The sequence below is a fragment of the Xiphophorus maculatus genome, chromosome 14 (genome assembly GCF_002775205.1).
Source record: "Xiphophorus maculatus strain JP 163 A chromosome 14, X_maculatus-5.0-male, whole genome shotgun sequence".
NCBI classification, from domain to species: domain Eukaryota; kingdom Metazoa; phylum Chordata; class Actinopteri; order Cyprinodontiformes; family Poeciliidae; genus Xiphophorus; species Xiphophorus maculatus.
Genome location: NC_036456.1, coordinates 8,063,477 through 8,078,072, shown reverse-complemented (window position 1 = coordinate 8,078,072; position 14,596 = coordinate 8,063,477). Strand labels below are relative to the sequence as shown.

The window sequence follows — 14,596 nt, the reverse complement described above, 5'->3', positions numbered from 1 at the left end:
GGAGAGACCTTGGAGGGAACACAAAATGGTTACAAGAAATCATGAGGATGTGAGAAAATAATTGAACAAAAGCATTATTCTTTTCCTCAACAAAATAACAGGGAATAAGATATTTTTCACAAATATATAAGAAGCAGAATTCTGAAGTCACTGCTGAATATTCTGCTTAGTTTCGTAGAACGCTGCTTGAAGCAGGGATTAGAACCAGTCTTGAAGAAGGGAAATGGAAAGCTAAATGGGCTGCCCACTGGGAGCTTCGCAGCCAGAAATAGAGACAACAGATCTAAAATCTTGCTCATGCATAAACTCTGTATCAGAATGTGCATAAGATTACATAAAACAGTACAAAAGGGAAAACTGCACCTATCTAACACACTTTTAAGCTAAAAGGCTTTAGTTTAATCTTATTAAAACATCTTGGAACTACATCTGGAACACCCAGCACTCAACCCCCCAGAGCGTTAACCCCTCACTTACTGAAACAGAGGTTTTCCAGGTCAAAGTTTGGGATTTGTGTTTTATTCCGGGAAGTTTCCTGTTTACAGTCAGCAGTTATCTGGGGATTTCCAATCAAGTTGTAAAAGGTTAATGTTGAGGGTAATTTTCTGGCAGGACAACTAATAGTTTTTTTGGGGTTTTTTTTTTTTTACAGATGTCTGTACTTTACTGCACTGTAAAAAGAAATGCATTAAAAAAATTGTCAATTTACCATAGAAATATGAAGAAACTTTCCGTCAACAATTTTAAAAGCTGTTTTTCTATTTTATGGAATATTTGTTAATGTATCATGAGATATACTTTGTAATAATATGGAAAATATCAGTTCTGGATAAACAGAAATGTAAATAAATGAAACATGATAATCAAGGTAAAAAGAAATCGGTTTTATTGTTGACGAGAATGTTCGTACAATTAATGGGAAATCCTTGTAATTTCCTCCAGGACATTTTTGGGGGGTTTTAAGGAAATGTTTCTTACAGATTGGCAAATTTTTAAAGAGGAATGTGAAGGAGGTTGCAAGAAGACTTGGGAATGGAGACAGGCGATGGCCCTAATATAGTCAAAGCTGTAATCAAATGGTTTGCTGTGTAGTTGGATGGAGGGCCTGGAGTCTGGATCCCAAAGCACTCAGTGTATCACTAGAAAGTGTTTTTATTCTGCTTTCTAAAGAAACTTTTAGCTAAACTTTCACAGATTTGAACAAAAAAACATTTATGCCATGATTTTATCATAATGGAAAAAAACTGTGCTGGCATAGTTTCTCTTTATCTGAGCTGAAAATGTTTCTCTAAGTTTTTCAGTTGCATTGTTATCTCTCTAATTTTGTATCTTAAATGTCTATCAACTCCATCTGCCTTCCTTATAATCTACGGTTCTGAGCAAAAGTGTCGCGTCAGCTCAAACTTTTTTGTATTTTACTTCCAAAGAGCCACAATTTCTAGAGGCCTTCACATAAATGGGAACAATTTGAGACAAATGGCTGAAAGTGTATTTATTGCAGACTTAGAAACAGTCCTACTGACTAGTGAACATCCCCGGTGGGGTGACCTAATGTGATGCTTGTTGTGTTTCATCACTTTGAATGATGCCAAATTTATAAAAAAATAATATGAATAATATTATTCTGCCTGTTTAGTTGTGACTCTGTGCATGTATGTGTTGTAACTCTAGGAACATTTTTATTTTAGGTAGACTGACGGATTTCAAAACTTGGAAGAAAAGATTACGTGTTTCTTCAGTTTTGTCTATCTTTCAAAATAGTTTTATTTTACCTCTATTTTTGGAGCAGCTGAGAAATGTTCTTGGCACCTAAATAAAAACTTGAATGACAAAATTTTAAAAAATGGAACAGATAAGAAAAGTAATGTGCATTGACAGAAAGCATCACTTATCAATGGCTTGTCCCCTGATAAAAGCAGGGAGCTAAAAAACTTATATACCGTATTTTTTTGACTATAAGCCACTACTTTTTTCCCCGCTTTGAACCATGCGGCTTGTAGCCCTGTGAGGCTTTCCTGTGGCTTTTTCTTCAACCACCAGGGGGCTCTTTAGCATGAAGTGAATCATCAGAAGTCAAAATTGGAAATCAAAGAAGAAAGTTCTCATTTTCAATTAGAACAAGCTAATGCTAGCAGCAGGCATGATGGAGAAATGTTTTCAAACTCATACACCCTCATCTTGGAAACAACATGAAGAAGTTCATATGATGCTGATTTTAAGTTGAGGATTATCGATCTGGCAGTACAGATCGATAGTCGCTGCACGTAAGCTTGGCGTGAATGAACCCATGGTTCAGCGTTGGAGACGCAGGGCTGCGTCCTTAATAGCAGATTTATTAAGGATGCTGCAGAGGGCTTGCGAAAAACCGAGAGCGGCGGAGATGCCAGCGGCTTGTAGCCTGGTGTGGCTTATATATGTACTGTACGTTTCCAGTTTTTCTTTGTTTCCAAATAGCAAAATACACATACCGTATTTTCTACAGTCTGGAAAATACGTTATGTGGGTGTTTTATGGTGAACACCGTAGGAAAAGCAGCAGCACATTGTAGGACACAACCAAGCTGCTTACGTGGACATATGCATGCATTTGGTCCCGCTATGTCATCTTTAAGAGGAGGCAGGAAGTAAAGGTCACGTCTGGGTTGAACTCCCGACCCACAGACTATGAAAGGAGGGAAGACAGAAGAATTGGAATAGTAGCAAGAAATTGGAAAATGTGGTAAAAATTGTGTTTTGCATTGGTTTCTATGAACCTTAATTAGATCAAAAGTAGCTGCAAACTTGTTAAAACTTAACTTAGTCACAAAAAGATAAGTAAAATGCAACTTCACCATGTTTTAGTTTGTGTGCATTGTTGCACGACTTTCCATTTGTACCTACAAGGAATGAACTGGTATGATATCAAAAGTGTATGATAGCCTTGACTAAAACTAATACAGTTTTGTTGTACTAGTATCGTTTAAGCGTGTTAAAAGCATTTCCATGTTAAATATACAGCCAAATGAAATTAACCTGGATGAAATTGTGAATCTGTTGCAAGACGTGGACAAACAAATCTGTCAGAGTCTTTGTATCAAACCTGATGGAGGTTGCAAAGCAAAGTAGGCAAAAGTTTTTGTCTCTAGAAGTACAAAAATGGCAGAAACATTTCCTAAAGGCTTCTCACTCTAATCGCAGCACGGCCTTCTGTAGGTCTGTCGCATAAAATCCCTATAAAATACAACGATGTTTGTGGATCGTAGCGTGACAGAAGAAGAAAATGGTCAAATATTGTGACTACTTGTGCAACAAATTGTATTGTTATGAATTATAGAGTTGGACATATATATCAAAGTCATCTTGTTCTCCCAGCTTTTCTAACATTTGAAACGGATCCCAGTAAAGCTCGGACTGCCCTCACCAAAAAAAGGCAACACTTGGAAGAGGCTTACTTCTATGAATCTAACCTCATAATGTCACATTAGGTCTCCATCTATCACACTAACTCCCTGCTGAAGTAAGAGTCGGAGCTGATAAAGTGGCCTAGAGGGAAAGTGCAAAAGTTTCCTCTTTGTCTAGTGGAGCCAAATATGTGGCACAGTGGCTCACAGGAAGGAGATTTTAGAGATCGGTGTGTGTGTGTTTTTATGTGTGTGTGTGTGTGTGTGTGGTAGAGGAAGAAATTTGAGAGCTCATTTGAAAACAAGTGACCAAAATACACCAGAGATTGTAATAAAAACTCTTTTTCAGATAAAAGTAAAAAAAATTTAAAAATCCAATATTGTATTTACTTACCTTATCCTTAAGCTTAAAAATGTTCCTACAAAAAAACAATGAGTTATGTTCGGTGGAGGAAGGTCGTCACTGTTTAAACACATCCACATCCATAGGTTGAGTAAGACAAGAACACAACTCTGGGGTCTGCATTCATCTAATGGCAGTTTGACCAAATGCATGGCGAGTTCTCTGAAAGGGCTTTCTCCTGAGTTTGATGGAGTCCTGCTGCTTCCAAAGGTCAGAGAGCAAAAGGGTTAGAGTTGGGGTCAGCAAACATTTTTCACTGTGTGTGATTGTGTGTGTGTCTGTTTTAACATTTCTCATTTTGTAAGGCACATTTTTTCCAACAAAAACTACATTGCGAGGACCCAGAGATCCTTATGTGGCCCCCATGAGAACAAGTGCTGGTTTTAGGTTAGAGGTTAGAGTTCGGATTACGGTGTGAATTGAGTTTGTTAGGTTTAGGGCTAAGCATGTACTGACAATTGTTAGGTTTAGTGATATGGTCATGGTTATGCTGTAGAAATTAATGACAAATTAATGAAAGTAAATAAAAAAGTCCTTGTGAAGATAAACATACTGTGTGTGTTCTTGTTTTTGACACATTGTAGGAACAATTGTCCTAACACATACGCTGTGAGAACCCTGTGCTCCTAATGGGGTCCAGAGGACAGACCACATAAAAGAAGTGCTGTTTTAGGGTTGGGTTTAGGACTAAGATGTGAATTTAGTTTTGGTTAGATTTAGAGTTAGACATGTACTGGTAATGGTTAGGTTTAGTGTTTAGTGTGTGTGGGCGGGTGTGCGTGTGTGTGTGTGTGTGCGTGTGTGTGTGTGTATATTGCTAAAGACTAGTGGCTCAGTGACCCAGAAAGAAATTCCAGATGAGGAGGAATTTGTCTTTATTGGGAATTCTGTGTGTGTGTGTGTGTGTGTGTGTGTGTGTGTGTGTGTGTGTGTGTGTGTGTGTGTGTATGTGTGTGTGCGTGTGTGTGTGTGTGTTTCAGCAGCAGGAGAGGTCATGAGAACAGTGGAAACACACGCACACACATAAAAACATACACTGTTTCTAGTAACCAAGCCATGATCTTCACACAGAACAAGTAGTATTTTATAGTGTTAATACCAACAATTTATTGGTACAAAGGGATTGCGAACAACAGATGGGATCTACTTTCTTTAAACAACTTTTTAAAGACTGAACAATAGAATAAAATTCATGGAAATTATTAAACTCTTTTTAATGGTTAGACACTACCTGTCTGTTTTATCAGCGTATGATGTAAAATGACTTCCTTCTCATTTGAACAGATCTTTTATATTTTTTTGTTCTCTAAATATGAACCCAGGGCATCTTTAAAGATGAGGAACTCGCTCCTCAGTTTGGAATAAAAGGATTTCCGTCCTCTGTCATTTGTCCTTTTGTATAGCCATGAACTCTTGCATTTTTGGGGTCATTTCCTGTTTTTGTTCAAAATATCCTCAACGAGGATGCAAGGAAGGCATTTCTTTTATTATTTTAAAAAGTCCTGACATTCTTAAAAATATTTACATCAGCTGTTTAAAACAACAACACCAGTGGAAATGAAAAATAAAGAACAAAGTTTGTAAGTATAATCTAAGAATCTGTCTTCGGATGAAATTCTGAAAGATTTTATTGCTTTGGGTTAAAAAAAAAAAGCCATTTTCATTCTCTTGAGAGCAAGAAATTAATCACTCCTGCTCTTTGTTAATTCCAGCACGGAGATTCTGCTGACCAGGAGTCTTTTCCAGAGCTAAACTCAGTCTCTGCCTTTATCTGTCTATCTAAGGAGGAACTCCTTGTGCTCTTTGAAAGGCTTTGATCTCCTCAGAACGCCTCGGTAGTATTCATGTCCCGCTTCAGACGCCGAACCTTTTAATTTCGACAGAAGACTTTGATATCGCCTCCTGCGTGGAAGCTGCTACCATGTCACGCTTTGTCCCCATTCAGCTCCAGGTCAGATAGTTGTAGCTGATTTTACTTTGGAGGAAAGCACCTGTCTGAACCTCCTCTTCAGCTCCTGCATATTGGGAGACTTGGGTCTGGCCAGGTGTAGGCCGCCCTTCCTCTTCTCCCCATTCCCGCCTCCCAGCGCCCGGATCACCTGGTGCACAGAAGGCATATTTTAGGAGGTTTCCGTTTTAAATTGTTTCAGTGAAACAATTTAATCACTACATCAAATGGATGTAGCCTAAGTCAGGGATGTCCAAAACTGTGGCCAGAGGGCCATTTACGGCTCTCTGGATGATTTTCTTTGGCTTCCCCATCCACCAAAAATGGAGTGAATTTGCCTCTCAAGCATATTTTGCTAAAAACAACAACCTCTGCTCAAATGTTGGCAAATGAAAAATAGAAAAAAGATAACCCCAAAAAAGTTTGGATCAATTTTGGGGATCTAATGTCATCACCTACCTAAAATAATGACCCAAGTAATTTTTTTTGCCAAATTTATTTTGGGGGGAAAAAATCATGACTTCTTTCAAAAGAGGAACACTTTTGGCGAAAATCGACTTAGGCCATTATTATAGGAAGCTGACTATATGAAAGTTGTGCAGGGTCCTGTTTTTCTTTAGGATCAACAATCGTTTACAAATTCATTTTCTACAAAATTCCAAGAACACTTGAAATAAGACTACCTGAACCTAAAGTGACATTTCAGCAAGATATAGGAGCTTATTTAAATTTTATTTAAAAAATGGACTGTAGTTCTAATGGCAGATTAATTCTTTCACTTGTATTTTTCATCAATATTATGGAATCATTTACTTAAAACAACCTCCTTTATCTTGCTGAAAAATTACGTCAAGAGAATGAAGATATTTGCACTAGAAATTTGACAAAAATAATTATCTGGCAAGATTTTGTGTTTTTGCAGTGTTGACTTTGCATGTGTGAGCAAGAAGCAGGAAGCTGCACATTCAGTGATCCTCCCTGAGGGTAACAACTGTTACTCTGCTGGAGAAAAAAAAAATTTACAATGCAGTTTGGTTTCCCTTTAAGGCCAAAAAGATAAACAGATGGTATTTCCGCTTTTTTAGTCATCACTCAGCTATCATAGCTCCCACAGAGCATAAAATTCCTTTAAAGGATGGTGGATCTAAAAATGACCAACACCTCAGGAGCTAAATAAAATGCTGTCATCAGGACAGCTGTTCTATAAATATGGGCTCCCGCCTCTTCACCAATCAAACGTTTTTTGACAGAAAGATAAGGCCCCACCTCCTGGCAGAGATGGAGGAAGGCGGCGTGGACTCCCTCGTGGTTCTCTCTGGCCGAGGCCTCGAAGTAAACGCCCCCTGGGATCAGAGACATAGTTCAGACAAATATCAACCTCACCCAACTATTTCCTCGAAGCGAATAGTTTTGTTTCTGGCGAAACTGGCAAAATTTGATCTTTACTTTATTGTTATGATAAACTAGCGCAACTAGAAATATGCTTGAAATAATGTTAATGCATCAAAATGGTGTTCCTTATGTAACTCATGAAACTCAGGACAGAGTTTCATGAGATGGTTTATCATCATCCCGATAATTGTCAACATTCCTCTCACATCAGGCAACATCGAGGACACAGTTTATCGAGGCAACAAATTTGTAAGGGAGCTCAACTAGACCTGTTCCTTAGTTTTGAAGCTGTTGGTATTGGTTGGTGTGACCTGCGCTTGACCCCAATTAACCATCTAGGAACTGGCTGCTTGTTTACTTATCTTGCTTCTTTTTTCCAAACCGGGCAAGCAGGAATTCTTGGATCAAGAACAAGGCAGGAAGTGAGAGAGCAATTATCTCCTGTGAACCACGAACATCAAATAGCTTTCAAGATATTTCACTTGATAACCAAAAACATCGACCTTGCACACACTCAGAGTGGGTCAAAATATAAAGAATCACAAAGGAACATTGGGTTAGGGTATAAATAAGTTTGAATTTTGTCAACTTAGATTGTAGCTGCTGGTGTTATTATGCTGTATGTCTCCTAGGTAAACGCAAGAAGCTTTTCAGAAACACATTCCAGCCATTACTAAAGTTGGGACAAAGTTCTTGCTTAAATATAGAAGTTCTAAATAGATTCAGTTCAGCAGAGATCGGTTCTGTTGGGTTCCTATCAGCAGCCAGTAGCCTACCTAAAATAGAAAGTGTAAAAATGAGTACCTGATGCTTTCGGTGTTATGGATTTTACATGGAACATTACTTTTAACAGACCTAAAGCTCAGTCATCAGTGTAAATAACTAACCATTTAATGCAAAGGGAGTGTGTATTATTACTGCATACTTGAATTGTGTTTTTAAGTTTTATGGAAACAGCTGCCTTAAGAAACAGTGTGTTTCTCTGAGCAACACAAATAACTTCATTTCCAGCTTTCCCAGGCTGCCATGTATTACTCTGGTAAATTGCATGGTATATGAGCTTAATATGAACAACACATATGGACAACTGCAACAAAATTTGCAAAGTTGCCAAAGCAATGATCTGATATTAATGTAACTTAATCTCATGCTAAGTTGTGCATACTCTCTGTCTACGCCAACGTAGATTCACTCATCTCTAGGCATACAATGCTAAAGCTGGCATCTGCTGTGAAGCTCCCTATCAATTGTTTTGAAGTTTATATCATACACTCTACATACCGTTGGACAGTTCCTGCTTGGAAACAGCATAGCAAGACCTGGTAGGAGTAATCTTGCTAACAAACTATGTAAGTCATATTTGTGCCATTGCCTGTAGGAATATTAGCCAACATTTATAGCCTTGCTATATTACCCTATAAAATGTCAAATTTGATGCTAAATCTTCAAATGTTTGACCTCGGGAAGTTTTATTTACATAATTAGTGTTTACGTGCAAAATCTTAACATAAGATAGACAACAAAAAATTTTTAAATAGGTGTTTTTGTCCTTGCAAAAAATAGATAACTTTCTATGGAAAACAATTGCCAATCTTTACTTGTCACCGGTCTTTTAAAAGCCTAGGAGCATCTTTACCTTTAATTATTATTAACACAGCACTGAATATTGCCAGGTATGCCTGGGTAAGTGCAGGGATAAATTGTTGCTCCATTCAAAGCAAAACTTGTAATCTTCTCCAGAAGCATTAACATTTTCATTTGTATTTCAAAATTACATAGGCTCCAGTCAGATGCAAGTATTTCAAAAGACTCAAGCCTAACACCGGTTATGCTGCGCTGAATTCAAATCATGGCTGGTGAAAGCGGGAAAATGCCACACCTAGTGAAGTTGCTAACGTGTCGCCCTCCTCTGCGGGGACTTGTCGAGCTCGGAGCAGGTCACTCTTGTTGCCAACCTGCAGTGGGGAACAGATTATGATGCAGATTAGATTAAGGGATTAAGGTCGGGAGGCTTCTTGTCTGGTCTGCGTTGAAATAAATACTGTTAGCACATTACACCCAGAAACCTTAATGTGTTTTATCGGGACTGAATACTTTGCGAAATCACCTCTTGCTTCCCTGCAGAAAAGGTCTAACTGAGTCAGAATGGCAGGAAAGTGTCTATGAACAAACATTTGAAAGTCCTCCCACAGAAGACCTGTGGTAAAACTAGACTAGATTCAGGTTTGACTGGGACATTGTAACACCTGAATATGTCTTTAGGTGTTTCATTGTAGCTCTGGTTGAAGGTTTAGAGTTATTCTAAACCTTCAAATCCTTTTTGTTTTGGTATGTTGCATAAAATCCCAATAAAAGACACTGAATTTCATATCTGTAATGTGACAAATATAACAAAAATATTTACAGTGAGCTACTGTAGCTGAAAAGAATTCAAAAACATGCCAGACGGAATATCAATTGGATGGAATTGAACTAACATTTATTCACATGAATCATCCTTACCAGGATAACTGGGATGTTTCCAGAAGGGTGTATTCGCCTGATGTGCTGGTACAGAGGTTGAATGGTTCGGTAGCTACTGTTGTCTGTAATGGAGAAAACCAACACATACCCGTCTGCCCAGTAGATGGACCTGAGAAAAAAAAGGGAAGACAGTAAAGAAAATAAGCTTGAAAACATTCATTTTATGTTAAAGCCTACAATGACGTGGTGTAAGCCTGACCTGTTGATCTGCTCCTGGCAGTACAGGCCTTCAGCGTCATCCTGCCAAAACACAAAAAGAGTCACATGAGTACGTAGGTGGCGGTTTGGCTGCCAGCTCATAACCAACAGAAATGAGTAGCATAGACTGAATGTGTCAATTAAATGTTATTAAGTATGAAATGAAGATCACAGCTTTAAACTTGTGCCTCTTTTTGCCTTTCTGTCCCCTCTCTCTCTCACTCTATGTGAGTTCTCCAGGCGGGAACTAATCAAACTCAATGTTATCAGACACATACAATATGTTATTCTTATTGAGAAGTTTCAAAACAAGAGTTGTACGCCCACAACAACAACAAAAAAAACCACTCACTCACTAATGATTACAAAACTTAAGCCAAATGTCCAGCAATGCAAATGCAGCCTAATTAGCTTTAATTTTAAGGCAGAATTTGAACTGCACAACATTTACATTCCCCAAAATTTGGCCTCATAATTGCTAGAATCACACTGAACAGAACAAGTATTTCTCCTCCAAGTTCAGTGCAGACTGTGCCAAGACATAAGGTCAAGTGAAATTGTCCAGGGAGTAAAAATGAAACATGTATCTTAACATATCAAGGTCACTATATTTGATACATCGTCTGTGGAGATACAGACGTCTGTCAGTTTGCCAAGTCACCTCATTAAAGCCGGTCCGTGTGTGTGTGTGGGGGGAATCAGTATCTAGAAACAACATTCCAGTGCAGATCATTTTCTGCCAGCCAGTCGGAAAATTATTTCAGCTCAATTATCCAGTTATTCCATTAAATGCCTGTTGAAATCACTGACTATTTGTATTACTCTTTTTCAAATCCCAAACACTTAGTCCTACGTTTCCAATTAATAACCTGGAATTTTAAGACAGAGCATGGCTCAGACCATGGCAAGGAACAGGGTTTCTGCAGGTTTCATCGACTCAAATTTAAGACTTTTTAAGGGCATTATGATTGAAATTCAAGACCTGTATCATGACACGAATTTACAGAATTCTTTTTTTTTTAACATTTTGTAATGCTCTCTATAGCCTTAACCTCCATAGTGCCAATTAGTCAGAAACTATTTAGGAGCTACTGTCCATGTTTTCTTTTCTTTACTGACTTCTTGGTAAAAAATTAATAAAATAACAAAAGGTCTGTTTCTGGCATGCCACTAGTGCCATACATCATATGCATACCTTATAGAACCTACGCAAACAGACTGTAATTCGTCCGCCCCAAAAAATGTCTTTCCTGTCAACTTTCTGCTACTATTTAAGAATGTACAATAACCTAATGAATACACATCCTTAGAAACAAATGCCTACAAGTAATTTGCTTCACTTAAATTAACCTGGAGGGCAACGCAGGGTGTGTCCTGAATCTGAAGCGACACTTCCTCCCCGTCCATGGTGACCTTTCTAGAGTAGAGCGCTCCTGCAGAGACAAAAAGATCCGGGTGGAAGGGTGAATGTGAAGGGATGAGAGGATCAATCGTGGCGGGGGCTCGCTGGTGGCAAAGGCAGTCAGATGAATGGGGGGGGGGGAAACCTCACCTGTGTTTGCTTCATAATCTCCAATGAACCTCTTAGTCAGAAACCTGACAATCAGAGCTGAAAGTGAAACAGAAATTGTCAATTAGTGACGTAAAGGTGAGGAAGAAGAGCAATGGAAAACACAAAATCTTACCAAGTATTTTTGGTCTAGTTTCTAGTGCAAATATCTTAATGCTCTTGAAATAAGGCAAAACTATCTCACACGTAACTTTTCAGCAAGAAATAGGAGCTCCTTTTAAGTAAATAATCCCTTAATATTGACAAAAAAGTACTAATCCATTGGCAGATTGTTTCACTTTCAAATGCACGCAAGTGAAAAAATCAGTTAACGTGTACATTTTTATCAATATCAGGGAATTATTTATTTAAAACAAGCTCCTGTATCTTGTTGAAAAGTTACTTGTAAGTTAGTTTTGTCTTATTTCAAGAGAACTCAGATATTTGCACTAGAAACTAAGAGCAAAAATACTTGGTAAGATTTTGTGTTTTTTCATTGAAGTGGCACACTGGATAACATCCAGAGACACTGGTGGGTCGTTGCATCTCTCTGACGTCAATGTATTGTATTGATATTCTGTGTGAAAGTGGTAAAAACAAAGTGACAAAAAAAAGCAGAGTTTTTCTTGCCACAACACACAGTGAGCAGGATGATAAATGAGGTTAAAGAAAATCTCCAAAACTCATTATAAGAGTTACTACAATGTGAATTAATCTCTTTTTATCCTTTTTTTTTAACAGTGGTGCCATTGAATGTGGTTTGGTAGACTGGGATCTGACAGAAGGTGGTGTTACGCTGAATGAACGTAGAATGGGAGTACAGCAGTAATAACTCATGGATTATTAGCCGAGGTAATACATTATGACATGTGATGCTCTTCTTTTCCAGATAACTGAGTTTGATGGTTCTCCCAGATTTGCTACAGAGTACATTCCTGCCTCATTGGACATGCGGTGTGGATCACTCTCTGTTGTTTTCCCAGCTCATAGTTCATCTAGTGTAAGAAAACTGTTTAGCTTTCTAACTCCAGCTAAAGAAAAGAGACGGAAAAAAAACACAAAATGCAATCAAATGTTTCTCTGGGACCTTCACCGTTTTGGTCATTTGTGTCGGGTGTAAGCAATTGCTGCCGTGAGAATCTGTCCATCTCGCTAACAGTTACATATAGGGCAATAATACAAAGTTATAACACTTGGAATAGATTAGTCAATTATTTCACCCCAAACATTCATTTATAACGTAAGACTTTGATCTATTCCACGTGTGGCAGAAAACTAAAATGACATGTCACCCTAAACTTATTTCGCTCACAGTGAAAGACAGCAGTGGCATATTTTCAGTTTAAAAATGACATTGAAGCCTTTGAAATTACTTCACAATTATGCACTACTCTGTGTTGGTCTGTAGCACAAAACCCTAACCAAATATATTAAAGTGTACAGTTGTGGCTTGACAGAGCTGGACCAAAGTTAAAATATTTCAGTGATAACATTCACCCGGTGGAATTTGTATCTGTATGATAAAGGAGCATCCGCATAAAGTGCAAAAATAATATAATTCTTAAATTTGTCCATGTTTATGTCCAACCACTACATATGTTTGTGAAGAAACCTGCCCTCTAGCAGAAGGATATTTCTAAAAATCATGTTTTGTTAAACACAATGTTTCAAAAATGATTTAACCCTGTGACTCACACCATCAATTAAAACTGAACTTCCAGCACTTTCAAAAAGATGATTAAAGTTGTTGTTATTTTTCATAAATATTATGAGTGTAAATCATAGAAATGATTATGTTCGTACCTCTATAGCCAACTCCATGGTATTTTATCCCCCCGCCCCCCTACAGTTCATCAACGATATTAATCAAATTCAAATTTTGCTTGATTTTTTTTTTCTTTCTTTCTTTCTTTCTTTCTTTCTTTCTTTCTTTCTTTCTTTCTTTCTTTCTTTCTTTCTTTCTTTCTTTCTTTCTTTCTTTCTTTCAGGAAATCAGTGCTGTTTATCGCCCTCTGTCGTCGAACAATGGTAGCAGTTTATTTATTTCTCTGCCACCTACAAATTAAAAAAAACCTAATTGTTTCTCTTAAGGTGAGCTGAGCCGCAATAACGTTTTGGTCATAAAAAAACAACAACAAAAAAACAGTTTGCCTCCATTTATCGCTTGAATGCAACGCGACTAATCCGAAATGAAAACTTTCCCGGATCCACAAGAATAACTGCATCCCACCGCCATACCGGTTTTCCCGACGTTGCTGGCGCCCAGCACCACGATCTTCACCGTCTTGTTGGGGACGCAGTCCAGCAGGGGATACTCCGGGATGGGGACCAGCAGGAAGTTGCCAGACCCGCTGCTGTTCATGCTTCCCGGGGCAGAATCGCCAGACAGCCGCATTTAGCTCCCCTCTGAACCGCGTCGAGCTTTATGGGGGGGGGAATTGCAGCAAATTCTTGTGACTCTGGGAGAAATAACTCCGTGTTTGTATTCCTGCGCTTAATCCAGATTTGAACCCAAAAAAGAAAGAAAGAAAGAAAGAAAGAAAGAAAGAAAGAAAGAAAGAAAGAAAGAAAGAAAGAAAGAAAGAAAGAAAGAAAGAAAAGAAAGAAAGAAAGAAAGAAAGAAAGAAAAAATCCCTCTTGTTTTCCGCAAAGAGCAGCAGCTAGAAACTGATCAGCAAAATTTTGGTTTGCCCTAATAATTCCCAGTTATTAGCCAAGTGTGCCACAATTTCTTCCAAGTCTTTCTCTCCTGGGGTAAAACTGGCTTTCAGCTTCACAATGGAGGCATCCTGAAACGCGTCACTGGTCCATTTTTATGCTTTAATAGCTAAAAGGAAAAAAAAAAAAAAACCGATCCGGTTCCCGGAGATTCCAGATGCCTCTGGCTGTGGATAGAGAGCAGAAGGAGTGATGAGAGGGAGGGATGTAGACTTTGATCCGTCCCCTCACATATTCCCGGGGGACCGGTGGGAATCCGGCCCGACTTCTCAGCCTGATGCTTTATAAACGATGAGAGCACCGGCGTTAAATCAAGTGGGGGTGAAGAAAAGGTTTAAACAAAGACGTGGATTGGGATTTTAAACCATCACTCTTTAAGTTGGCGCTCATCACTTTTTCTCTATAGCTGGACACTTCTGTATGGAAGTCCGTCAATGTCAATTGTAAAGGGGGGCGGGGGGGGGGGGGGGGGGGGCACCTAGATTT

General features: G+C 38.5%; 1 protein-coding gene across 1 annotated transcript; it reads right to left on the bottom strand.

Annotated features, from left to right (window-relative positions):
- Window positions 1-4,859: 4,859 nt before the first annotated feature.
- On the bottom strand, window positions 4,860-14,317 carry rasl11a (RAS like family 11 member A). Its single transcript, XM_023345769.1, has 8 exons — window positions 13,631-14,317; window positions 11,396-11,452; window positions 11,194-11,276; window positions 9,845-9,885; window positions 9,625-9,754; window positions 9,002-9,077; window positions 6,997-7,073; window positions 4,860-5,881 (listed from the first exon to the last, which is right to left on the bottom strand). Exons 1-8 carry the CDS (start codon window positions 13,785-13,787, stop codon window positions 5,735-5,737), a joined length of 768 nt encoding a protein of 255 aa, XP_023201537.1. The 5' UTR covers window positions 13,788-14,317; the 3' UTR covers window positions 4,860-5,734.
- Window positions 14,318-14,596: the final 279 nt, after the last annotated feature.